Genomic DNA, 25368 nt, shown 5'->3' with positions numbered 1-25368 from the left:
CATTTTTTTTATTTAAATAATTATTTTCAATCCCACATGTCATTTATCAAGTTTTACTTTATATTTTAAAAATATTCTATTACATTTTTTTTGTTTTTTTTAAAATTACTATTATTTACTTTATTACTATTTTTTATTTTGCGTTTCACTGTTTGCATCTGGGGCTGCAAGGTGGTGCAGTTGGTAGCACTGTTGCCTCGCAGCAAGAAGGTTCGCACCCTGGTGGGGGCACCAGGACTGAGTTTGCATGTTCTCCCCGTGCAGCGTGGGTTCTCCGGCTTCCTCCCACAAGTCCAAGAAACATGTTGAGGTTAATTGGTGATTCTAAATTGTCCATAGGTGTGAATGTGAGTGTGCTTGGTTGTCTGTCTCTAAGTGTAGCCCTGTGATAGACTGATGACCTGTCCAGGGTGTCCCCTGCCTTCACCCTGAGTCAGCTGGGATAGACTCCAGCCCCCCATGACCCTAGTGAGGATTAAGCGGTGTATAGATAATGGATGGATGTGTGTTTGCATCTGAATATTCAAATTATTGTCAGCTTGTCAGTGAGCTGTAAGGCACATAATAACCAGCACAAAATGGCCTTGATTACAATTCAAAACATTTCCAAAAAAACAAGATAATGACATGTCAAACTGAGGAATTCACCAAACTAATCATGATGCATTTTACACCGACATGAAAGCCAAAAATAAGATTGAAGACAGCTATTTAAACCCTCCTGTCAGCAGCCAGTCATCAGATGCTGCCACACAAACGCTGAGGCTAATATCAACCAGGAAGAACCAACCTTCAACTCGCCTGATCGACAGCTTTTAATTTCTGCCCCAAAGTCCAAAGACTTAATTGCAAAAAACCATAAAGTATTTCTAAAGTGTGATTGATCGATATGCGCCAACACACACGAACACGTCTCCATCCTACCTCGGCTGTTGGTCGCCAGATCGGCCACTTTCTGAAAGGCATCCAGGAAGGCTGCTACCGCGACAACCGTCGTCCTGCAAGACACAACAGAGGAAACCTTTGTTAGAGAAGAAGTACTGTTAAAAACCATACAGTACAAATCTGTTTCTCCCTGTTATTTTTCTAGTTTTGCTGCTGCTGACTGGTTGTTGGATGGTGTGTTGAATATCACACAACTGACCTTTTTTATGTTTATTTTTTAAAATTTTTTTAATGATACAGTTTTGTTTTGTTTTATTTCCAATCTGTCAATAGTTGTCACCAACACCGGAAAAAATAGTGACTCAACACAATATAGATATTTTACAGCTTACATTTTGAATTAGTTTCCTCACTTCTCTCCTCTCTGCTCTTTGCAAAGACAGCCTGCAGTTCAATCCAGTTCATCCAAAAAGCTCTCTGAATTTTTGTCATGTCATTGTCAGTCACAGCTACATCACTAAGAGCTTCACAGCTACAGTGAGGAAGGCAGAATTTTTTGATTTTCACCAGATCTTATTAGTTAAAACGTTTTATTTTTGGCAAGTTTTTGAATGATATCTATCAAATGTGATTCTAAGGAGATACCACCATTTTCAGAGATTAGATTTGGTGAAGTTTCCAATTGAACAGCATGTCACAGATGAAAAATCTAATAATTCTTTATGCTTTTTGCAGTTTCTAGGTGATTTTGGTGATTTGTTTAAAGATAAAAATGCACTTGAGACTTGGAGTTGAGCATGGTAATATCTCACTGAACACATTTCATCTCATGTTAAATTTCTGTTTTCTGTAAGCTATATATTTCAAGTTTAAGGTCTCTGAAAGTTGTGTTTTATTTTGTTTTTCATGTCGTACTAGATTGAAATCAGCAGTTAGTTTCAGGAAAAGAATTTGAAAATGTGTCTGATCGTCTATGAAACTAAAATCGCTGCTGTGGTCCTTTAATCCAAAACACATAAACGGTGCCTAAAACACCCAGAAACACCCAGACGGAGCCGCAGAGCGAACTGAGGTTGAGGCAGAGGAGGAAGTGGTGTTTGTAATCAGCTCTGACCTCTGCTGACCTCCGGCCCGGTGCAGCGTCTCTGGAGGCTGCTGCTGATCCGTCTCCCTGATAATGACTTTATGGTGGCATCATTAATCTCTGCCAGCCACAGAAGGTTAATTGAGTTGTGCGTGTGTGTGTGTGTGTGTGTGTGTGTGTTTGTGCACACAGAGCGTATGTGGGCAGTTAATGGCTGGAAGGTGTCAGTAGATGTGTGTCGCCGGTGATGCAGACAGGTTTAAGTGTAGGTTGTGTGTGTGTGTGTTTCCGTGCCGTGTGTGTTCGGAATCGGTGAACCGGAGCGACGAGGACGAAGCGACACAACGGAGAGGCGAGTCTGACATTTAAACACTTAATGAAGCAGACTGATTGGATTTTCATGAGCTCCGATTATATACACGCTCTCAACATGTGAGTATTTGTGTTTGACCTGTGTGCGCACGTTTGCCTTCAAAGTGTTGCGACAGCAGCTAATGACAGTGTTTGAATGTAACCTTCACGAGAGGATGCTGCAACAACTGCTGCAGAAAAATGTAAAAGCAGCACCTATAGCTTTATACAATGTGAAAAAGGTGAAATTTTATGGCGTTTTTCCTTCTTATTTTTTTTTTCTGTAATTTTAAAATTCAAGACAAAAATAGGCTGTAAAAAAAAAAAAAGACATTTCTGACCAAAAATCTGTAGCTGTGAATATCGACAAAACCTAAATATTTTGCTTTTTTACTTTTTAGTTAACAGTTGTTAAATTTACGTTTAATACTGTTAATATATTTCTGAAATTAGACACAATTAGTGACAATGAACAAAGACACGATCACTGGTTCTGTAATCTGGGACAGATTTGTTTGTTAATCAGGAAATATTTCATAACGCCAAAAGTTTTCACAACAAAAATGCTAAATGAATGTGTTTTCATCCGCGTGTAATACGTATAAGTATTGCTGTTTCCATGGAAACGATAACAAACAGAGCCATAAAGGATTCCTGTATACAGAAAAGATAGTTAATGTACCCATAAATGTACAGAAACTCTTTATATTTGATTATTAGAGTTGCAACAATAAGTTAAACAGTTGTCAATTATGAACGTAATTGTCAGCTATTTTTAAAAAAAAATCAATTTCAGTAACTTTTTCAAAGACAAAAAGCCTAAATTCTCTGATTCCGGCTTCTTTAATGTGACTATTTTCTGGTGTATGACAGTAAACTGAACATCTCTGGGTTGTGGACAAAACGAGACGTTTGTCATCTTTGGACATCTTTTACGAGTTTTTGACATTTTATAGACCAAACAACTAATCAATTAATTGACAGAATAATCAACACGTGCAGTCCTGGGATGTATATTTGCAATTCAGTAACATCAGTCTAACTTTTTCAGATTTGGTGCAGTCATTAGACACTTGGAGCAGAAATGACTCAGGTCTATACTCCAGCTACCTGAGCCACACCGCAGAATAACATCCAGTCTACCGCGCTGCATGTGTGTCTATATGTGTGTTGTTGTGTTACCTAAGTTGTGACTGCAGTTTGCTGGCCTTGCTGATGAAGTCGTCCCAGACAGGGTAACTGCCCTGAAAAAGAAAAAAAAAAAAGAGGACAAAAAATGATGAAATTCAGATGCAAACAGCATTTTCCTGCAATAATCAATCAACCACAGACAGCATTAAAATGTGGGTTTGGATGCGGTTTAATTTTACATTTTTTACAAACGTTGCTGGGACCGGAGAAGCTGCACTCAATGCGGATTGATCTGCCTTTATTAAGGTCAGTGTTGGTGCTGACGAAAATCCAATGTATCAGGTCAGTGTGTCGCGAGGAAATACATGAACAGCATCTTCCATCACACTTCACACTTGTTTCTCATCATACGGTCATCCTTCACAGAACAGACACTCAGATTTGGAGCTTTGCATTTCTGTTCAGAGGCTAAATATATATACATAGAAAGTTTGCTGTGCACGACTCCTCCGGCTCAAAGCACATAAATCCTAAGCATCAGACGCAGCATTTATACAGACAACGAGGAGACAGATCAATACTGCTGATCCATACGCCTCCACACGCCCCTGCCCGTCTAGGGGAAGCCGATCAAGCGCTCCCCCCCACCCCCAGGCATGCAAATCTAGCACAGCGGTCCACTGACTGGGTTTAATACGAGACGAGGACCGAGGAGCCGAACGCTGCAGCGCTGCGGTAATGCTGGATGCTCAGAAAGTAGGGAAACGCTGCAGCCAAACACGCAGACACAAGAAAAGTAGGGTACGCTTCTAATGTCAGCAGGAGTCCCCTGATGTTTGCAGAGTGGGTGGGGCAGGGTTTTTTTGTTTTTACTGCAGCAGAAGAGCAGAATAGGAGACAGCAGTCTAGACAGAGAATTCCGGATGTACTTTTGTGTTTTCTGCATGAAACATATGTTGGTCACCTGGTTTTATAAAGATAACTTTCATTTCATATAAGGGATCCTTGAGTACAACCAGTAAAACAGCCTTTTGCATTTGTGCACAACCTGAATTTAATGTTCCCAAAATAAAACTGCTTTGGCTCCTGAACCATCATGATTCCAGCATCCTCCAAACTCTTTGAATTCTATTAGTGTCAGAAGTAACACTTAACCAGTATCACGTGCTATGAGTTCCCATGCTTTGAGTGATGAATGAATCATCACAAACTCATAAAAAGGACAGATTTAGATGTTTACAAGTGTATTTTTTATGCAATATCCACATGCATACTGTAAGAGAGTTGGTGGTTGCGGTTATAAATCCTCTTGTTCATTCTGGGTGTGAAGGAACTCCCTTGCAATGCAACAGTGAAGAACTGAATCCATGCTGGGTGCAAATTTGCATTCTGTAATTCAGCCAAAGCTGATAACGAGGCCACAACAGTCCTAATATATTAATTGATTAGAATTATTGATGCATTAATGTGTGCATCATTTCACCACTGCAGATAATTTTAATTACTTCGTACAGTACTGCTGGGTAGTTTGTAAACTTCCTGCAGGAATCATTTAACCTAAATTTGATTTTGTAGCAATACATTAGCATTTAATTATGTTTTGGCTATTGGTGTTACAAGTACTGGGGGAAAAAAATGGAAAAATAGATAAAAATAGATATTTTACTACTTAGATTTTAAATTTGTTTGCATGCTTCATAGCGGCCAGTTCTTTTTTTACATGATCTGGTGTGAACAAATGGTGAATTTTTGATGAATTCTTCAATAATTCTAACATAGAATGAAGTGATTTAAATGAAATATCACAATCTTAAACTTAGATTGGGTTTTTTTTCCTAATGGAACTTAATGTCATGGAAGAGTAGTTAAAAATATATATATATATGAAAAAAAGCTGAAAGAACCAAAAAAAAAAAAAAAAAAAAACCTAAAAAATAACAATTGGACAATTTTGTATTTTTTTTAAACAGTATCTGTCTTTAATAAATGGTGTAATTTGGGGCAATTTTTGTCTTTTTTTTGTTTGTTTTAGAAAACAACATGGCTTCAAACTGGGTTTTGGAGTTCAGCTGAATAAATGCAGTTTTTCTCTTCATTTTGGGCTTCATGGTTGCATTAAGGAGTGCAGAAATATTAGCTTTTTTACATAATCTGGTTCAAACAAGGGCTGCAAGGTGGCGCAGTTGGTAGCACCATTGCCTTGCAGCAAGAAGGTTGCTAGTGATAGACTGGTGACCTGTCCAGGGTGTCCCCTAAATCAGCTGAGATAGACTCCACCACCCACGCGACCCTAGTGAGGATTAAGTGGTGTATAGATAATGGATGGATGGATGATTCAAACAAATGGTAAAGTTTTGATTAATTCTTAAATGAGACATGTAGAATAAAGCAATTTTGATGAACTCTCACAATTTTAGGCTTAGATTTTGTCGATGGAAGGGCACGTCATAGATTAGCAGTGCAAAGACGGTTTGGAAAGTTGAAAATCCAATAATTTCTTTTCAGTTTTTACAGTTTATGGGTGATAAATGATGGCACTTTGGCGATTTTTTGGGGAAAAAAACATCCCTTTTGAACCCAGTGACAGGCTTTGAGCTTCAGAGGGTTAAAATGAATCAGCAAATGAACGAAAGTTACCACATGAATGTAATGCTGCAGAACTATAGGTAGAAAATAGGGTTAAAATGTGCTGTTGAAGCCTCATATCAGCTTTAACTCATTTTAACGACGCAGCAAAGGACAGAAAAGATTTAGATTTTGTCCCTTATTTCTTACTGTTTTCACAGCCAGAGTAGTACATATCATACATACACGAGTACTGTATTTTGAATCAATGTGAACCAGATCGTGCCAGATTTCCTCTCAGTGTTCCTGCAGAAAGCTGTCGGGCTTCACTCCTTCGCTGCACTTTGTGGGCGTTGCCTCCCTTTCCTTTTTTTCCCCCTCTCCCCTTCAGCGCCGCTGCTCTGTAACGTTGCAGCTGAATCTGGGTGTGTTCAGCCTTCCTCTGTTTGTAAGAGTGATGCCCAGCGTCATCGCCTGGCTACCGTTGCCATGGTAACGCTGCTGCTGCTGCTGCTGCGGCGGCTGCAGAGGGGCTTCACACAGAGAAGGATTTGTGGGGAGGGGAGGATCACACGTGCACGCATCCTCGCCCAAACACACAAATCATGTTTCTGTGGCACACATTTGCTTTCTTTGTTGCTTTCATATTCAACACCCGGGTGTTTTTCCCCTTTTTCTCTGTCTCTCACACACACAAACCATATTTCCATTTCTTCTTGCAGCTCTTTTCTGCTCATTCATCATCTCCTCTCTGTTACACTGTACATATATAGACCCACATCTCATTACATCCTCCCTTCCTTCCTTCCTTCCTTCCTCCCTCCCTCTCCATCGGACAAACCGAGGCGAGGGCAGGGTCGCTGCATCTATCAGTCACTGAGGACATAAATTGTCACCGTGGCAACAACCGGAGGCGGCAGCAGCAGCAGCAGCAGCAGCCTGCTGGTCCTTCAGGAATCCACCGTTTTGTTTGTTTGGCTCTCTGAGCGACTGCACAGGCTTCAACCAACAAAAATGTGTTAATTTTGCTATCGCTGCCTTTGTGTAATTATGGCTCAAATCTGTTTTTAAACTTAAGGTGTTAAAAGCAATACAGTGCATTCCATTTTTATTATTATTATTATTATTAGATGTTTTAGGCTTAAACATTGATGTTTATCTTTTCTAGAAAGATCCACAGCTGGACTAGAACAGAGGGCAAGACACCGGGTTGTGGATTTGTCAGTGGAGGAGTATAAGGCTGGTAGAAGATCAAGTAAAAAAGGCATGAGGTTAGTTCAGCTAATGGGAGGGATTTGACTCAACCATCTGAACAACAAATCCCACCGACAGGTTTGGAAGGCATGTTGCCTTTAACAAATTGCCAACATTATACCATTTATTAGCCAGCTGGGATAGGCTCCAGCCCCCCGCGACCCTAGTGAGGATTAAGCGGTATATAGATAATGGATGGATGTATGGATGGATGGAAAAACAAAGAGAATCATCGAATTTTGGACTAGCTGATTATGAACTACTCATCTGAGCTGAGCAGTTTAGTCACAAAAATTTGCCAAATTTAAGCTTAAAATTGTTATATTTCATCAAAAAATGCTTAAATCTACATGCCTCATTTAAAAATTCACCTGAAAAACACTTGCTCTAACCAGATTCTGCGCTTCTTGGTGCAACCAGGAAGTCACAACGGACTCGTCAACAGTCATGTGACAAAACTTCAAGGACTTTTCAGCTGAATTTGCTTGAACTTCAGGCGGTGTACACACAGAGCAGAGAGGAGACGAATTAAAATGCAAGTCATAAATTATCTATAGTATGCAGGACCACCATTTTTTCTTCAATAGTGGTAACACATGTGCACTTGGAAAAATGTTATACATGCTGATTCCATTTTTTTAGGTAAAATAAATCAAAGAAACTCCTCCTTTGTTTTTTAAATTTTATGATTAATGTCATAATAACTGGATCATATTGCACAGAAGACATTTTGAGTTCTCTCTACTTCTAGTCATGGTTGTGCTGTTTCCATAGAGGTGCAGGACTTAAGATTGCAGGGGGGGAAAAAAAAGAGGCCACAGTGAGAAAAAATGTGAAAAGACCTTGCAGTTCAGCGGGTTAAGAAGGCTGCTGCACTTTTAATTAGTTTAGTGGTTTGGGAACAATTGACAGATCGTCGGTAGATCAGCATCCCACTTCAGTAACAACTTTTCAACCCCAAAACTTGTCATCAGATAATAAAAACATGAGAGTAGCAACAAAGCACAGAGCAGGAATAGATTCACAGCAGCCGACCGCTCTACAAAGCGACTAAACAAAAGTGACCCATTTGGCCCGAGCACCAAAGTCAATGCTGCAGCTCCGGCCGTGAGGTTTCCATGACGATCCATTTCAGCAGCAGCCTCCCCAAAAAGAGAGCAGGATTATTTTAGCCCAGAGGTGATTAAGATAAATGGTAATTAGCATTCAGCTAATGCGCTCAGTGCCATTACTTTAAAACTAGACACGCACAGAGTCACAGCGAAGCCTTGAACTGTGGATGTTTGGCGGAAACGATGTGATTAAGAGGATGTAAACAGTTACTGTGTTCAACATAGGCTACAGCGTCTTTTTGTACAGATATACGAAGTTTGGGTTTACTCAATGTTTGCCAGTGGTTACATTTGAAAACTTAGTGACTCATGACCTTGATTTTTTTTATCCAGGAACTCACTGCTAGATGCAAAGTTGCTCATTTGAAACTAGTTTAGAGACATTTGCATCGAAATTAAATAAATATGAAGGTGTAACAGTGAACATGCAAAGCATTTGTTAGCCAGAGTATCTGTAAATGACAATGACATTTCAAACAATCTATTATTTACGTGTTGACCGATTATCAGCCTTACAGATCCAATTTTCAACTTTTTTCCTGATTATCACTATCTTTTTCTTAAGATTTTGTTTCCTGAATTAACAAATCAACTACTTTGGCTCTGGTGCGGCCATTTCTCTCTATCTGGTGTCACCTCTTTGGTCTTGAGCTTGATGTGATTCTAAACCACATCTAATAGCTTCTCAACACTAAAGGATAAATGTTGAAACAATCAAGTAAAATAAACAAAAGCATTTCCCCAAGATTTACATTTTTATTGCACATCCATTTTGAAGCCTCACAAGGTAGCTTTGCCTCAAAACATACTCTGCTTTATCATCGATTTGCTTCTAAATGGGGCCGTAATTTACACGATCAAAACCATGATATGTTGAAGGAGACTTGAAACTAGCTATTGAGACCATAAACTCATCAGGAAAATGTTTACTGAGGTAGCAAATCATGACAGAAGTAGAATTGTTTTCTTGCTGGCTGTTAGAAAGAGCACAAGTTTTTTGCTATTGTCACATTTTTACTCACTGTTGTCTTCATGGAAATATAAAATCTTGCACCTCTGTGGAAACAGCACAACCATGGCTAGATGTTAAAAGAACGGTTTTACACAGTTAAAATGATATAAATCATAAAAAGAAAATAAAGTTACATTTCTTTCATTATTAAATATTATATATATTAAATATTTTACTGCTTTTATTTGAAATTTGTTACCATAACTGTCTCCTCGGTGTAAACATGGCCTGCAGTTCAGCCCAAATGTCCCTGAATTTTTGTCATGAGATTGTTACTTGCAGCTGAGTCATTAATGACTTCCTGGTTGCAGTAGAGAGCACTGATTTTTTTGTATTTTAAAGAATCTGATTAGAGCATTTTTTTTTTCTTCATTCTTAAATAAATAAAGATAAAGGATTTTGATGACTACAGGCTTAGATTATGTTAACCTTTCTATCAGAAGGGTGCTCAGAAGTTGTTCAAAGACTGTCAAAAAGTAGAAAATCTGCTGATTCTTTCTGTTTCTACTGCTTGTTACTGATAAAGAATGCAATTTTGGCAATTTTTAAAAGGAAACCATGCCTTTACGGTCATGTCGGGTTTTGGGGTTCGGAAGGTTCAGGCACTTTTCAGACCCAGAAGATTTTTTTTAGACAGACGATGGCTAAAACAGTCATCTAGATGGAATTTGTCCACCTAAAAAATGCTTTTATACAAAAACATGTCATGTGGATGTAGCTTGAGTCTTCCGGCTCTCACCAGTCCCCATATGAAACCACAGTCCGTTGTTTCCACCAGACAAGCACAGACGAGCTGAGTGAACGTACACAACCAGCCCAGCACTAAACAGCAAACTAGCTGCTGCAGAAAATGAAACACGGCAGCTAAAAAGCTCTTTTAGCAGTTGGAGGAGACCAAACAAGAGCTAGAAGAAGAGCCAATATAGGAATGTATTAAAAAGCAACAACATGACAGTGAAACTCTTCCTTACATCTGCTGGATCTGTGAAGAAGAAATGTTTTACTGACACACTTGCTTTGTCTGAGCCCCCTAATATACAGAATTGGCTTAATCCAGCTTTTAACATTGTAAAGACGTCAAAGCGCTGATCCAAAGCCACAACAGTTCAGCGTCTGTTCAACGAGGAAAAGCACACCATAAAAGACGAGTTTAAAAGCAGATCTGAAGCTCAGTGTAAAGCAGCTCACAGCATAAGAGGATGAGCCAGTTTCTCCTCCAGGGAAAAACATGCAGATCGGTTCCACTTAAACGGATCAACAGTAATGTGTCTGCTTCGATTTAAGCAGCACAATGATGTGTAGATGATTAACTGCACACAGCCCGACACTTTCACATTTATACAGCACGCAAAACCGTTTGGATGTACAACATGCTGAGCCCAGCGCCCACAGAGGAAATGTATATTTTGAAGTGAGGAAATGAATGAAGGGAAAAGACGCAACGCTGCACATGTTGTGCACTCGATCTAATCAAAACGCGGGCAGGAGGTCAATCTCATATGAGTTACATGAGGCTCTAACTACAGTGGAGCAGCAGAACTGGTGGGCTGCAAGAATTTAACATCAACCACTTCAGAGAGCTGTACATGTATTCTCATGTTGCCCCAGCAGCAAATTCTCTATTACAACACAAATGAGTAAACCCCTGTGAAACATCGCTTCAATGTTTAATGACTCCACACCGCATTACCTCTCAATATTTGTATCATTTCTATATTAAGCAGCAGAACATTTCCTCTGATGAGCATCAGAACAAACCCTTTAGAAAGACTATATTAACAGTACAGGCCTCAAGGGAGAAATGTAATGCAACAAAAGTAAATCAACCTGTGATACACAAACTAGAAAATCTGTGATCAATTAAACTAAACTGAGTACATATGTGAATTCTAAATCAGACTAACTGCACAGACATGGCTATAAAATGAGCTGTGGGAACCATGAATTTCTCAGTTTTGAACCTACAAGCTGTGTCTATGGTGCATGGCATCATGGCTCCACATGGAAAAGAATTGCCAGAAGAAAAAAATGAAAAATCTAATTTTGAGACTTCACAATGACGGAAAAGGACACAGGTAGATCAGAAACCAACTAAAACTCAATGGAAACACAGTTGTTACAGTAATCAGGAGGTTTAGAACCAGATATAGTACCACTGATCAGAGCTACAGTGGTCGTCCTCCTAAAATGACTCCAAGGATAGTCCAGTACTTGTACAATCCAGATCTGAAAGCTGCTTCAGACTGTGGTTATCAATGGAAGTTTCTGTGACAGCTTCGTCCGAGTGAAGGACAGTTCAGTACATCAACTCTAATAAATGGTGTCCTTATAAAGAAACAACCTTTCTTTCAATTTGGAACCAAACAGCCAAATTAAACTTTGCTAGAGAGCATGAAAAGAAGCCTGATGAATGTCTGGAGAACACTCTTTGGTCAAGATAAGATAAATTTGTTGGTCTGATAGTGCCGACTAGGACGACCACAGTGAATGCATAGTCCTGAGAGCGAGGCACAGAGGTGGCAGTGTGATGATGTGGTGAGGAGATGATATTTACAGAAGGCACCATGAATGTCTGTGGATTTACCAAAATACTGGCTGACAAGATGACTCCCAGTCTGCAGCAGCTTGGCAGAAGAGGAATATTCCAGCATGACAATGATCCAAAACTAATGAAAACTATGACCCGGTCAAATGTGTTGACTGACTTGAATCCAATGGAAGACCTTTGAGGTATTTTAAAGAAAAATATAGAGCAAAACAACTCTTTCAGGGGGAAAAAAGCTGAGAAAATAGCATCTGAAGAATGGCAGAACATCCTTATGAGAAGTATTGAAAAAAATAAAAGACCTGAAACTCTGTAATGAAAGGAGTTCCTACTGTGAGGCCTGTATCTTCAATATAGTAATTCTGAACTTTTAAAACAAATACTCTACTGTTCAAAGTGATGCAGTTACTGTAAGGGGATACAATTTTTAATCGTCTAATATTTAGATGAGATGTTGTACACTGCGTACAACTTTAACATCAGCCCTGTTTTTGTCTTTTTTGGACGCCGTCCATCTGAAATGTTCCCAAACAAGCAAGAACTTACAGCTTCTTAAACGTTTTAGTCCCAGGATATGGGAGCTTATGTTCCTGCAGTGCAACAAAGGAGCAAATATTGTTGCACATCTCATCTCTAAATGCCCAAACCTGGTGAGAATTGAAGGAAAAAATGGATTATACGTGACAGGCCGTTTAATATTTTTACGTCGCCTTCGTTAACCCGGTGGTTGTAACGTTTCCTGGTTGTTTTTGTCTAATTAAACTGAAGTGCAGACGGTGAAGTGAGGAGGCTGTTCACCTGATGCATACACAAACACAGCGACGAGACGTGTGCATGTGGAAGATGATTAGAAGTAGCAGACTGGAGACTCCTCCACGCTGACACAGTGAAAGACATCCCCACCCACACAAGTTGATGCTAACAGAGGAAAACCTGCGTCTGACTGTCTGCGAGTCGAATGTATGAATTAAACATCAGGCTGCTTTACACTGAGCTGCACTTTATCTCATCTCGATACTTCAGTCAGATGAAACTAAGATTTTTTTTTTTTCTTGTTGCTGTTACTTTTATGTGCATTATGAAGCACTGATAAGGGAAGCGACAACATTTTTGATACGGCCTCATGAGAGCACAAAAGAATCAGTCAAAATAACTAAAAAGTATTATATCAATCCTTGTGAGGCTCAAAGACCACGTCTGTAACTTCATGCACATATTTATCTGCAATAGCTCTGTTTGAATACGATTAAAGTAAAAGACAACAACAACCACATCCTTTATGTTTTGAAGAGGAGATATTGTTGTTTAATCTTCTGAACTCCAAAAGTTTTTAGGCGTCTTATGTCCCATTATTATAAACTATGGGTTCAATTTTTCACTGCGATATAGTGTCATGTACCTCTATGGAAACAGTGCAACCAAACTGCATCTTTTTGGCCAATAATTTATTGAAGAATGTTATTTTCTCCTCTCTGCTGCCTGCAGTTCAACCTAATAGTCCCTGAATTTTTGTCACAAGCGTACATCTGAACCACTAATGGTGTCATGCTTGTGCCGAGAAATGCTTTTTTTTTTTTTTGTACAGAATCTTGTGAAAGCAAACGGATGTATTTTGGCAAAACTTTAATTGAGATATGCATAGTTAAGGGATTTTAATGAACTATCCTCGTTTTAAGCTTAGATTTGGTTAAGTTTTCCAACTATAGATAATTTCTTTTTCAAATAAGAGCAAATGTCTGTAAAGCAATGACATTTCTTGCTTAACTACATACAGTAAAACAGTACATTTTACATTGTACACACTCTAAACCAGGGGTGTCTAATCCTGGTCCTCGAGGGCCGCAATCCTGCATGTTTTAGACGTTTCCCTCTTCCAACACACCTGATTCAAATGATCAGGATCATTATCAGACTTCTGCAGAGCTTGATGATGAGCTGATCATTTGAATCAGTTGTGTTGGAAGAATGGAAACATCTAAAACATGCAGGATTGCGGCCCTCGAGGACCGCAGTTCGACACCCCTGCTCTAAACGAGTTAGTATTCGCAAAAATACAGATTTTTTTTCTTTTTTTAAACTGGTAAGCTTTATGTTTTTTTAATGTTTTATTTTCTGGTTATCTGCAATTTAGAAAAACAGTAAAAATTGGTAAAATAATAGTTCATTTAAAAGAAACTACATATAAAAACAGTTTCAAAAGTTGTGGTTTTTTTTGTTTTTGTTTTTTTTTACCGTGTAACGAAAGAAACACAAATTGATACAAGGCGTTTGAGGAGCAGTGTCATCTGTGGGACAGAACGACTCCCATCGGTGTGGACTATACGTTTGCAGACCAAAAAGCAGCTAAATAACACACTGAAAGGGAAGCAGAAACCCAAAAAGCATATTATGGGCTTTTTAAGGTAGTCATTCACTGGCACCACTTCCTGATGACATCACTCAGGTCGTGTAAGACGATAGGCTGTGATTGGCTGAGGACCAACATGTAATCTGTCTTAGACTCTTTAATCAACAAACCTGAGAAGAAGTTAGAATCAGTGATTCTGACGTATGAAAAACAAACTGCTTCAACAGTGACTTCATGAGAGGTGACTTCCCACCAAGCAGTACAAATACAGCACAGCGCTGGCTGCTAAGAATTAAGACAAGCCCTTCTCCTCATCTATCCATTATTACTGCATAAAAAAACGCCTCATACATAACAAACTGAATCACAGGGAACAATAACCAAGACACCACTGAAGCACAACCACCTCAAATCTGCAGCAGCCAATGAAATAAGCAGGTCGAGGCAGCAGATATGAACCTTCACAGCCACATTTAACCACAGTATTGAAGCGTTTTTCCCAATTTAAGTCCTCCTTTGCAGATCTGAGCGCACAAGCTTGTTGCAAAACCAAACGCATCTGTTCCAGCACAAGTTCAGCTGATTTAGGGAAGATGTCTGAAATGAAGGAAAGCAGAGGGAGGGAGGGAGAATGAGGAGGCAGGGGAGGAAAAAGAAGAACAAAAAAAAAATATTGACAAGGAGATGAAGGTCAGTGAAAGACAAGAGGAAGAGGCAGAAGAGGAAAAATATGGAATAGTGAAGAGCTCAAAGTAGGACACAGTATTTTTTTTTTCACAATTTTCTTTCATTGCACATATTTACCCTGTTTTGTTAAATTAAAAATAAGTAAAATCACATAAAAAAAAATGTTGAAAAAAAAACAAAAATAGGCCAAACTTTCAATAAGTTCCACAATAAACATTTTTTAGTTTATAAATGGTCATTTGTTCGCTTCCAACTCCTTTTATTGATTTTTTTTTACTGCATATAATTCCAGTTTGTTTAAAAAATAAAATAAAATACAGATATTATCCAATAAAAATCACAGAAAAGTTTATTAGTTTGCTTGTTCAATGTAATAAATCAAAACAAACAAACAAACAAAAAACAGGGCCAAACTGTAAATAACAGGCATCTTAAAAGTCTGTATTTTACAAATAGTATTTAGATTTTTTACAGTGTGTGTCTGGTAAATGATTCACTTTTAAGATGAGTCATTATACAAACCAGCTATAGTAGTTGTTATTTTTCTGGCTTCCTTGCTGCCAGATTTTTACAGTTTTATTTTACTTACTTTTGTTACAGTGATGGCGGAAGATGAGGAAAACAATGGTTAGACAGATGAAAGAGGAAAAGAGGAATAAGAAGTGGCAAATAGACAAGAAAAAAAAGAGAGGCGGCGATATAAAAAAAATAAAGGAAAAGGCGGTGGAGAAGTAAATAATGGGAAACGAGTAGAGGAAAGACGAGGAAGACAAGAAGAAACAGATAGAAAGAAGACAAGTAGCGGGTGTGGCTGATTTTCCAGACCTCCTCCTGTGAAGCAACAACTGCACCTGTTAGAAACCACCTGTCTGTTATTATGTCACCATGGAAACAGGTGTGTGAGGCCCCTCCCCCAGCACTGGCTTTGTGTGGACGCTGCAGCTTCAGCAGATATGAACCTGCACGGACAAAACCCTGATCTGAGACTGACTCACCTGCATCTGATGCCTTCACACGCTCACTACTTCATCACACTCGGTTTCAAAGCAGAACAAACTGCAGATGTTTGTTTTATCCACCAGGGACCATGAAAAGCTGCATCACCTCCTGCTGAGTCGAACTCAGGAGTCTGACTCAACAGCAAATCAAGATTTATATTCTTCACCTGAAATGGTCATTAAACTATAGAGCAAAAGGCTGTTTTTAATGTATTTTTAACAAAGTAAATTAATAAAAATCTAATTTACACCATTTAACATGTATATTGAGTAAATTTTCAGTTTTAAAACAGTCCTTGAACATCACATCTGTGCCAGCCCTCAGCCTAAAATCATATTTTAGATTCATGTTTTTTCCTACGTGTCTCAGTTAATGTTTGACCAAAAGTGAACCCTTTGCAGTCACCAGATTCTGTAAAAAACTAAGAATTCTGCACTATTTACTACAACTGTGAAGCCATTAGTGACTCAGCGGTGACCAGCAGCCACAAGACAAAAATTCAGAAACTTTTCAGCTGAACTGCAGGCTGTGTTTCCACGGAGCAGAGAGAAGACAAGTGTGGAAACTACTTTAAAATGTAAGCATATATATACACATATATATATATGTCTGTGAGCACTTGAAAAAATATTGATTCCTGTTTGTTGTTTTTAAAACCAATTTTTGATAAATAAATACAGAATTTATTTTGTTCTGTTTAAAATTTATTCAAGCTATTTTAACATTATTATACTGCACAGGCACAGTTCTGCTTCTAGTCATGGTTGTTCTGTTTCCATGGAGGTGCAGGATTTTATACTGCAGTGAAAAATGAGCCCACAGTGAGTAAAAATGTAATACGAGCAAAAAAAGGCTCATGTTTCATTGTGTTCATAGCAGCAGCTGTCTGTAACACTGACTGTCACTGCCCAGTTTGCCATCTGTCAGGTACCATCGCTTTCCATTGACTGTCATGTAGTTCCATTAATTAAACTTATTCCGCTTATTAGCTTATTTGTACTGAGCCCCACCCTGTTGATTTTATTTTACCTTTAATAAAATCTAATCATCGATAAACAGATGCGATATGTCGGGTCTGTCATTCCTGTCATTAGTCTGCAGAGTTACAGATTGTGAGCTGCGGTCGAGGTTCTGCAATCAACAGATTTAAAAGCAGATGCAGGTCACACACTGTCTGCACAACCAACGTTTTTGGTTAATTTTTGTGCTCCGAACAGTTGCTTTTCTCAGAAGGTTTAAAACAAAAGCGACCCAACAGCAGCAGAGATGGATAAACACAGCAGGGTGCTGGCTATAAAATGCTGTCTTTATTCATTTTTATTTACTTATTCGATGTAATAGTTGGTGTGGTAAATGCTTGTGGAACACAAAGCTGCCAGTTACAAAAGTGACCCAAACTAACCAGAGGTCACTGTCGCCTACAAACACCAGAAATCCACTGAAATTTCAGAACAAAACACCAAATGACAACCAAATTACTCGTCTCATGTCTACATCTGATATTCAAAGTGTACATTTGCGGCTGCTTTTAGCTAATGTTACATTTTTTTGGCCCTCAGAGAAATGGTAGAAAATGTCAGTCACAATCTCCCAAAATCTACAAATTGCTTGTTTTATCAACTAGGATCCAAAATATTCACTTTAACACAATTTTAAAATTTACACGAAGAGCAAATTCTCATATTTAAGAAGCTACAATGAACAATACTGGCATCTTTTACTTGACATTACAAAAGGAATTTGCACCTTTTGCAGAATAAAAGTGATTGCTTTGATGTTTTTGAGGGAAAAGATTTTGAATTTAGTGACATGTAAAGTTACTACTCTATGATTTCATGCATTTTCTAAGAGGTTAATATCAGATTTCTGTCTATTATAGGCAGCCAAGATGTGTAAGGAAAACCCTGATTGCCTCCTCATTAGCACTCCTCTCATAGACTCAGTGTTTCTGTGATTGATCTGTGCTTTCAGTGTCACTGCAACACTGTCACTGAGCCCTGCAGCAGCCTGCAGTTTTACAGGCTACCTTTCTTTTTTTTAAGGAGAAATCTGCAGGATCCTGGAAATTAAGCCACCAGAGCCTGAACACATCCCTTCCCCCCCTTCCTGGATAATTAGCAAATTAATGATGTCGCCTGCAAATCTCCAATAAAGCGACAAGCTGAACGACTGCTGCTGCGTTTTGTCTTTCTTTTTGTGCAACAGGGTCTGCAGATCTGGAAGCCTGCAGCAGGATCTGTTGCAGGGCGATGTCGATATTTCATGTGCACATTTTTGAAATCAGATGAAGTGATGACTGGTTTTTACCTTCATGTCTCCGATGACGGTCTGGAAAAGCCCCCCCAGCGCGCTGCACTCCCTCTCCATCACCGTCTCCATCCTCGGCTGTGTGAACGTTCAGTACAGACTCTCCTCACTCGGAGCTTCTGTAGTCCATAAATGAAGCGTCAGGAAACGGAAAGGTAACAAGGTGTGGTGTTGGGTGCTGTCGTTTTTTTTGTTTTAAAGAAAAAGGCTCAGAGACGCGCTGCAGGGTTTCCCCGGCTTATGGAGCGCAGAGGGCGGACAGGAGCAGCAGCGCAGCCGGTTAGTGTCCACTCGGAGCGGATAGAGTCCATGTCTGCAGCCGGAGGAGAGGCATGTTGGAGCGGAGAGGACGCGGAGGAAAAAACAGCACGACGCCGCCGGAGAGGATCAACTTTACGCACCGAGCTGCTCCTCTGCTGGCACCACGGACGGAGAGCAGCGGCGGGAGCGCGCCTGGAAGGTGGAGAGGGGGGGGGAGCGCGCGTCGGTGAGGCCACGCCCACAGCCGAGGGAGGCTTTTTTTCTTAATGGAGAGACGGAGGGGTGTTGTCTGGGAGGGAGGAGGTCAGAGCAGGAAATACAGGGATGGATGTGAAAACAGCAGGAAGTAAAATAACAGCAAAATTCACACTAAAAACAAAAGAGCATTCCTGAAGGTCAACAAAATGGAAGTTAAAGATATTTTTAAAAAATGGAGACAAGTCATTATAAACTAAGAAGAGAAAACACAAAGTGACACATTTTGCTTAAATTATTATTAATAATACACGTCATTTTAAAACACACACACACACAATAAATACAACTACATTCTAGAATAATAAGACACTTAAAAAATACATTAAAAAAATAAACTCTGTGAAACCAGTAAAGCCATAACATCTAAAAAGGTAAAATTATTATTTTGTTGTTTATTTTCCAATATATTGACAGTTTATTGGCTGTTCTACTTCAATCTTCTAAATTTTAGTCAACAGAAGAAAAAAGACTAAGTGACACATTCATTATGAACATCATCATATTATTCAAATTATAATTAATAGGAAATTAAATAGTATCGTAAAAGACACACAAAGTCAATCAAATACACTTCATTAAATTAAATTAAATTAAATTTCAGTTTAGTCTGGTATGTCCTATCTTAGCTTACTTTTTTTTTTTACACTTTTTTGTGCATTTTTGATTAGAAACAGGCCAAACTTTGGTCATCTGTTATGTTGGAACCAAACTACTTAATGATTGGTAAAAAATCTAAAACCATAAAATCACGATTTAGTCAAGCTTGTTTTATCATTTAAAGTCAGCTAACTGATAGTCTATCAGCTAATAAAGCCAGAAATATTCTACATTCAAGTTTACTGCAAGAAAGCACTCAGAAAAGCAGATAAAAGACACATTTTGCTCAAATTATAATGAATAAGAAATTAAACAATCTTGTAAAACATGAAATAAAAAAATTTATCCGAAGTAAACGGAATTTTTTGTTTGTTTGTTTTTTTAAAGGTTAAAAAAAAATCAACATTATTTTTATCATTTAAAGCAAGATTAGAAATCTTCTAAATTCAGGCCTACAACATTAAACATATTTAATTATTTCTTTTAGTGGGATTATTATTATTTTGTTTTTTTAGTGTTTAATTTTTGGTTTTGTTGTTTCTATTTTTTCCCCTTTTTTTCTTTAATTGCTATTTGATTGGAAGTGTGTCTGCTTTTATAATCGCCGCACTACCGCTGAAAGTGAGTCTGGTCCCTCAGTGTGTTCTCTGAAGTTTAAAATGAGCCAGCTGCCGACATTAAAGAGCTTCACAGAGTATTTTCACATCATTTCTTTGCTGTAAACTGATAATTTGTCTGTCAGAAAAGAGAGCCTCTGATCATGCAGATATCTAAAACTACATCGCCACCTAGTGAGTATTTCATGGAACTATTTGAAAGAGATCAAATCGTGGATGATGAAGCACAAAGAGATGGAGGAGAAAAAGATAATAAAAGGACAAATGAGGATGAAAATAGAAGCTGCATTCTTCAATTCGTTTAGGATAAATGAGGACATTTCCTGATCTCTGCCTGATCATGTGGTTCGCATCCACATGCAGCCCTTTCAACAAGAGCATGACATTTATGAAGAAAGACAGTAGAATCTCTTATTTTATCGTTTCCCTCCTGAGAAATGTGAAAGCTGTGAAACTAAATCATGAACTGATAAAGGCCGTAGCCTCAGTGACACTGTGAGGCTCAGTCTGAGAGGACTGGGAAGCTTTTCTTCAGTAAAATCTGCTCATTTTCCAGGATATCAGGTGACCAGAAACGTAACAAGGCTGTTACATTACATCTCTGTGAAACCGGGTTTGACCTGATGATAACACACGGTCAGATTTGACGGTGTAGATCGATTCTAAACGTCCTTTTGTGTGTCTTATAACGATGATTAGTCAGCTTTTGAATTCACGTGAGCTTCAAGCGTGAATTCTCATTGCTGACCTTCATGTCAGCCACAAAACAGAAAGGACAGGGATTTTGAAACTTTTTATGAGAAACCACTGAATGGAATCCAAGATTGAGGATTCTGCTGGTATAAAACACAGAAACGACGACAAAGAGACATGAAAACCACAACAAAAGCATAAAGATATACAAAGAGACATTAAATGACCATCAAGAGCCCCAAAGCAACTGAAAAGACCACAAAAAGACACAAAGTGACCTCAAAGAGATGGTAAACAACCAAAACAAGCAGTGAAATGACCACAAAGAGACACAAAACGACTACTAAGAGACACAAAAAGCCACAAAGAGATGCAAAACAACTGCAAAGAGAAAAAAAACAACAACTGGAAAGACACATTAAATGATAAGACAGAAGACGACATGAGAAAATGAGACATCAAACTAAATAAACACAAATAGACCACAACAATGCGTAAAGATGTGCAAAGGGACCGCAAAGAGATGTAGAACAACCTGATTGCCACAAAGATGAATAAATCACAACAAAGAGCTCCAGTGCAACTGTAAAATGTCCACAAAAACACACAATGTGGCTACAAAGACATGCAAAACAACCAAAATGAGACAAAACTATTATGAAAAGGATCACAACAGGCGTAAAGATACACAAAGTGACCACAAAGACACATTAAATTAATGCAAAAACACCCAAAGGAACTGCAAAGACCATACAAAAGATTTATAACAACCAAGAGAAGGTGTCTAATGACCACAAAGAGATAAAAATGATTTCTAAAATATACAAAACTACCACAAAGAGATGACAAATAAAACAACTGCGAAGTGAAACAAGTGACCAGCAATCATAAGAACGACTACAAGAGACATAAAGAACCACAAAGAGCCCCAAAGTAACTGCAGAGACCATAAAAAGCCACAAAATGACCACAAAGAGATGTTAAACAACCACAACAAGGAGTTAAATAATCACAAAGAGACACAAAATGACTGCTAGGAGACACAAAACTACCACAAAGAGATGATAAACAACTGCAAAGAGAAATAAAACAACCAGAAAGACACATCAAAAAACACAAAAGGACCACAACAACATGTAAAGTTGTGCAAAGTGACCACAAAGAGATGTAGAACAACCACAACAAGCTGTCGAACGACCACAAAAAACACAAAATAATTACGAAGACACAAAACTCCATAAAGATACAAAATGAGCCATAAAATCATTATAAAAAAAAGGACCACAGCAGATGTAAAAATGCACAAAGAGACATTAAATGACCACAAACCCACCAAAGGAACTACAAAGAACGAGAAGGTGGTGTAAAATGACCACAAAGAGTTAAAAATGACTACTAGAGATATCAAACTATCACAAAGAGATGCAAAAAAAGATTCCAGAGAAACAAATGACCAGCAATCATAAGAAGACATAGAATGACTACAAGCTTCAAAGCAAAGACCATAAAAAGACACAAAGAAGATGTTGAACAACCACAACAAGGAGTGAAATGACCACAAAAACACACTACAAAGAGATACAGAAACATCACATAGAAATGAGATTAAAAAGTTGTTTCATTGGGACCACGACATTTCTTTTACTTTTAGATCTTAACTGTGGACCTGAAAATCGGTGATGGACAACTACGTGCCACAGAGCTTCCACTCTGACAGCTGAGAGGGAAAACCAACGCTGAGCTGCAGCTCTGAGGGCTGGAGGCAGATCTGGGATCAGATGGTGAAGCTGGCAGCGCTTCAAACAGTCAAAGCTGTGTCATCTTAACCACAGAGACTCGCTGCCTAATGACAGGGAGCAGCAACGCACACATAACGCACACAGACACACACCGATATTCAGCGTCCAGAAACCAGCGCTGTGTGATTATCTCGCCCCAAAACAGGAGAGGACCAAACTAATAACAGCTATCAGAGAGAGGAGACAGGGAAGAAGGAGACGAGGAGTGGGAGGAAAGAACATGGAGACTCTGTGCATGTCTAAAGATGCATTATGAATATCATCATGAACCGGGTGCTTCCTCAGTTGTAGTTCTTATCTGATATGTGTGCCTCAACACGCACACTGTAAAAAAAAACAAAACACACAAAAAGCAAAATCTGTCAAAAAAGCAGTGAAACTCTAGCAGCAAATGTGCCCCAAAAAAACCCAATAAAGTATTGTTGCACCAAAAAACAGTGACAATGAAGGCAAAACATTTTTTAAAAATATATATTTTAGTAATTTAATTCTTTGATTTTATTTATATAGCACAAAGTCATGATATATGTCATCTCCATCCAACTGACTGAATGATTATTATTCTTGTATATAATATATGTTATATTGATTTAAAAAAGAAAAAAAAGAAGAAAAAAAAAAAGAAAGGTGAGTTTTTACAGGATTGAATTTCCCTTCTGGGATGAATAAAGTATTTTTCATTCATTTCATTTCATTTCATCTCATAGTACTTCACATAGTAAGGTGAAGACCTTACAAATGAATTTTTTTAAAGATTAAAAAATGATTTTAGCTGACAAAACTGATTTTATGGTCATACATTGTAAAATAGAAAAAAAAGTGAAACAAAGATTTTTGTTTTGAACATTATGCACAATTTCACAATTTTTTATTTGTATTTTTTAAACAATCAACCTATACATTTTTTTTCCTGTAATTATAACGGTTTAATTTTATTTATTTTTTAAAAAAAATCTTTTTTCTTACTCCATTTTTCAGTCCTTAATGGTCATATGTTTTCTTCAAACAGCAAATATTTGTAAAATAATTAAATGAGACATTTTTTGGTCATTTAAATACACCTAAACAATTGCCAGAAAAAATGTGTAATTCATAAAAAAGACAGTTTACAGTTTTCCAGCTTTTAGTTTTATTATGGTTAACATGTAAATTAACTACCTTTTATTAGATTTCACTAATTATCTGTAGATTAGAAAACATGGAGCAAGCAAATAATAAATTATCCAAAATATTAGTTAAAATTTGTTCCGTTTTTAACATTACAGATGAAGACATCAGCTTGACACAGCATAAACATACTAACATAGAAAGCCCTTAATCAACAAGCTCCATTATGGGGCAATATTGTCTTCAAGTTACATAATCCCAACAGAAACCTTTGCTTACTAACTGCAGGCTGACTTGTGGTTCCTACAGTTTCCAAGAGCAGAGCATGAGGTAGATTCTTCAGCGAACCGTCTGTTTAAGTGTGGAAACATCTTCAAGTTTGAGTTCATGAAGCAGACACTATTTTTTAAGATTAGGCTTCAAACTTTCCTTTTGGATAACTTTACTGTTTAGACTCTGGCTCAGGTGACCCTGAACCATCCTATGGTTATGCAGCTGTAGGCCTACAGTGCATGCCACTAACTTTATGTCTTCCCTCTCCTTTAGCTTGTATTTTGTCCTGCAAGCCCATGGTACTTGTAGAGTCATTTGCTCAATCACAATACAGAGTCTGATCAGAACTCTCTAGGCTGACAAATGGAGAATATTTCCAGTGGTGAAGAAGCAGCCTCAAGTTTTTGAGCATGAAAAAAAAAAAAAGTCACCACAGGGTGAAATAAAACCCCCAACCCTGGAAATATTAGTGCCAAGTTTCCTCAAATCTCCAGTAATGTTTAGCAGCAACATAGAAGGCATTCTTGGAGAAATACAGCAGCTGCTTGAACTGTGAGCAGAATTTGGCAGACTCACAACCTCTAATTTTCCAGATACTGACCACCTGCTTGGCAAATTGCCTTCATCTCCAGTTGAGCATGTGGTCGGAGTTTGTAGCTGTTGGACCGTTATTTTTGCATCTGAGAAAGCATTAAACGGCCATGTCCCCCCCACTCAAATGTTCTTTACAGTTCTAGCTTCATATTTGATGCTATACAACACCCTTGTCCAACTATCCCAGCATTACAACACTAACCCTTTAGAAGCATTACCGAACTGTAAGCTACCAGTGTTTGTCATTCTGGTACCAAGAGTGCAAAACCTCAGTTTTTTTGCAACATTTAATGCTGTTCAAAGACACTGCAAAATATTCCATTCCAACATTGTACAGCCCCATCCCAACAAACTGAGTTTCAAATGACAGCCATTGGCAGAAGTGCAGTTTCAAGAACTTTACTGAATTTCACAAAAGTTGAATGCCATGCCAGAAAACAACTGTCCACAAAAGGTCCAGAACCTGAGAACAGAAACACCACTTATTCCAATGCATTTATCTTGACTTCAAACAGTTAAAGATCAAATCTAAACACATTTTCACCCTAATATAAAGAAGCTGCACCATGAAGAGATCAAATGGAACAGAAAGGTACTTGCAGTTTGAGTACTTGTGGCTGAGTGTCACGCAACACCAGCTGCTCCTACCACCTGAATGAGTTTCTGAATGGACCTGGTCCAGAACTCCTTGGATTGACATTTGTCTGTTGGTTTGAATCAGTGAACTGTCCATTGGAGTTAAGGAAGTCCCACATGCCTGCTTTGGCTTGGAACACACCTGGCTGCTGTGGGGAAGGCTGCCAGGGCATCTTGGGCGGGAAGACTGGGAGTTGCTTGGGTGCTTGCTGGGGGGGCATCTTGGGCGGGAAGACTGGGAGTTGCTTGGGTGC

At 38.4% G+C, this 25368-nt stretch overlaps 1 protein-coding gene across 1 annotated transcript in view; it reads right to left on the bottom strand.

The window, feature by feature from the left end:
• Positions 1–18703, bottom strand: part of LOC103372868 (metastasis suppressor protein 1-like) — a gene marked incomplete at its 3' end in the record, with an annotated part of 75781 nt that extends 57078 nt beyond the window's left edge. The window contains exons 1-3 of the mRNA XM_008302628.1: positions 18280–18703; positions 3503–3564; positions 925–998 (exon numbers count right to left, since the gene is read on the bottom strand). Of these exons, the coding sequence (XP_008300850.1) occupies positions 925–998; positions 3503–3564; positions 18280–18351 (208 nt within the window). The remainder of the gene's footprint in view (positions 1–924; positions 999–3502; positions 3565–18279) is intronic.
• Between the last annotated feature and the right edge of the window lie 6665 nt (positions 18704–25368).

The sequence above is a fragment of the Stegastes partitus genome, unplaced genomic scaffold (assembly GCF_000690725.1).
Source record: "Stegastes partitus isolate 25-593 unplaced genomic scaffold, Stegastes_partitus-1.0.2 Scaffold1846, whole genome shotgun sequence".
In the NCBI taxonomy this organism is placed as follows: Eukaryota; Metazoa; Chordata; class Actinopteri; family Pomacentridae; genus Stegastes; species Stegastes partitus.
The sequence above is the reverse complement of the archived record's forward strand: the minus strand, read 5'-3'. Positions and strand labels throughout refer to the sequence as shown.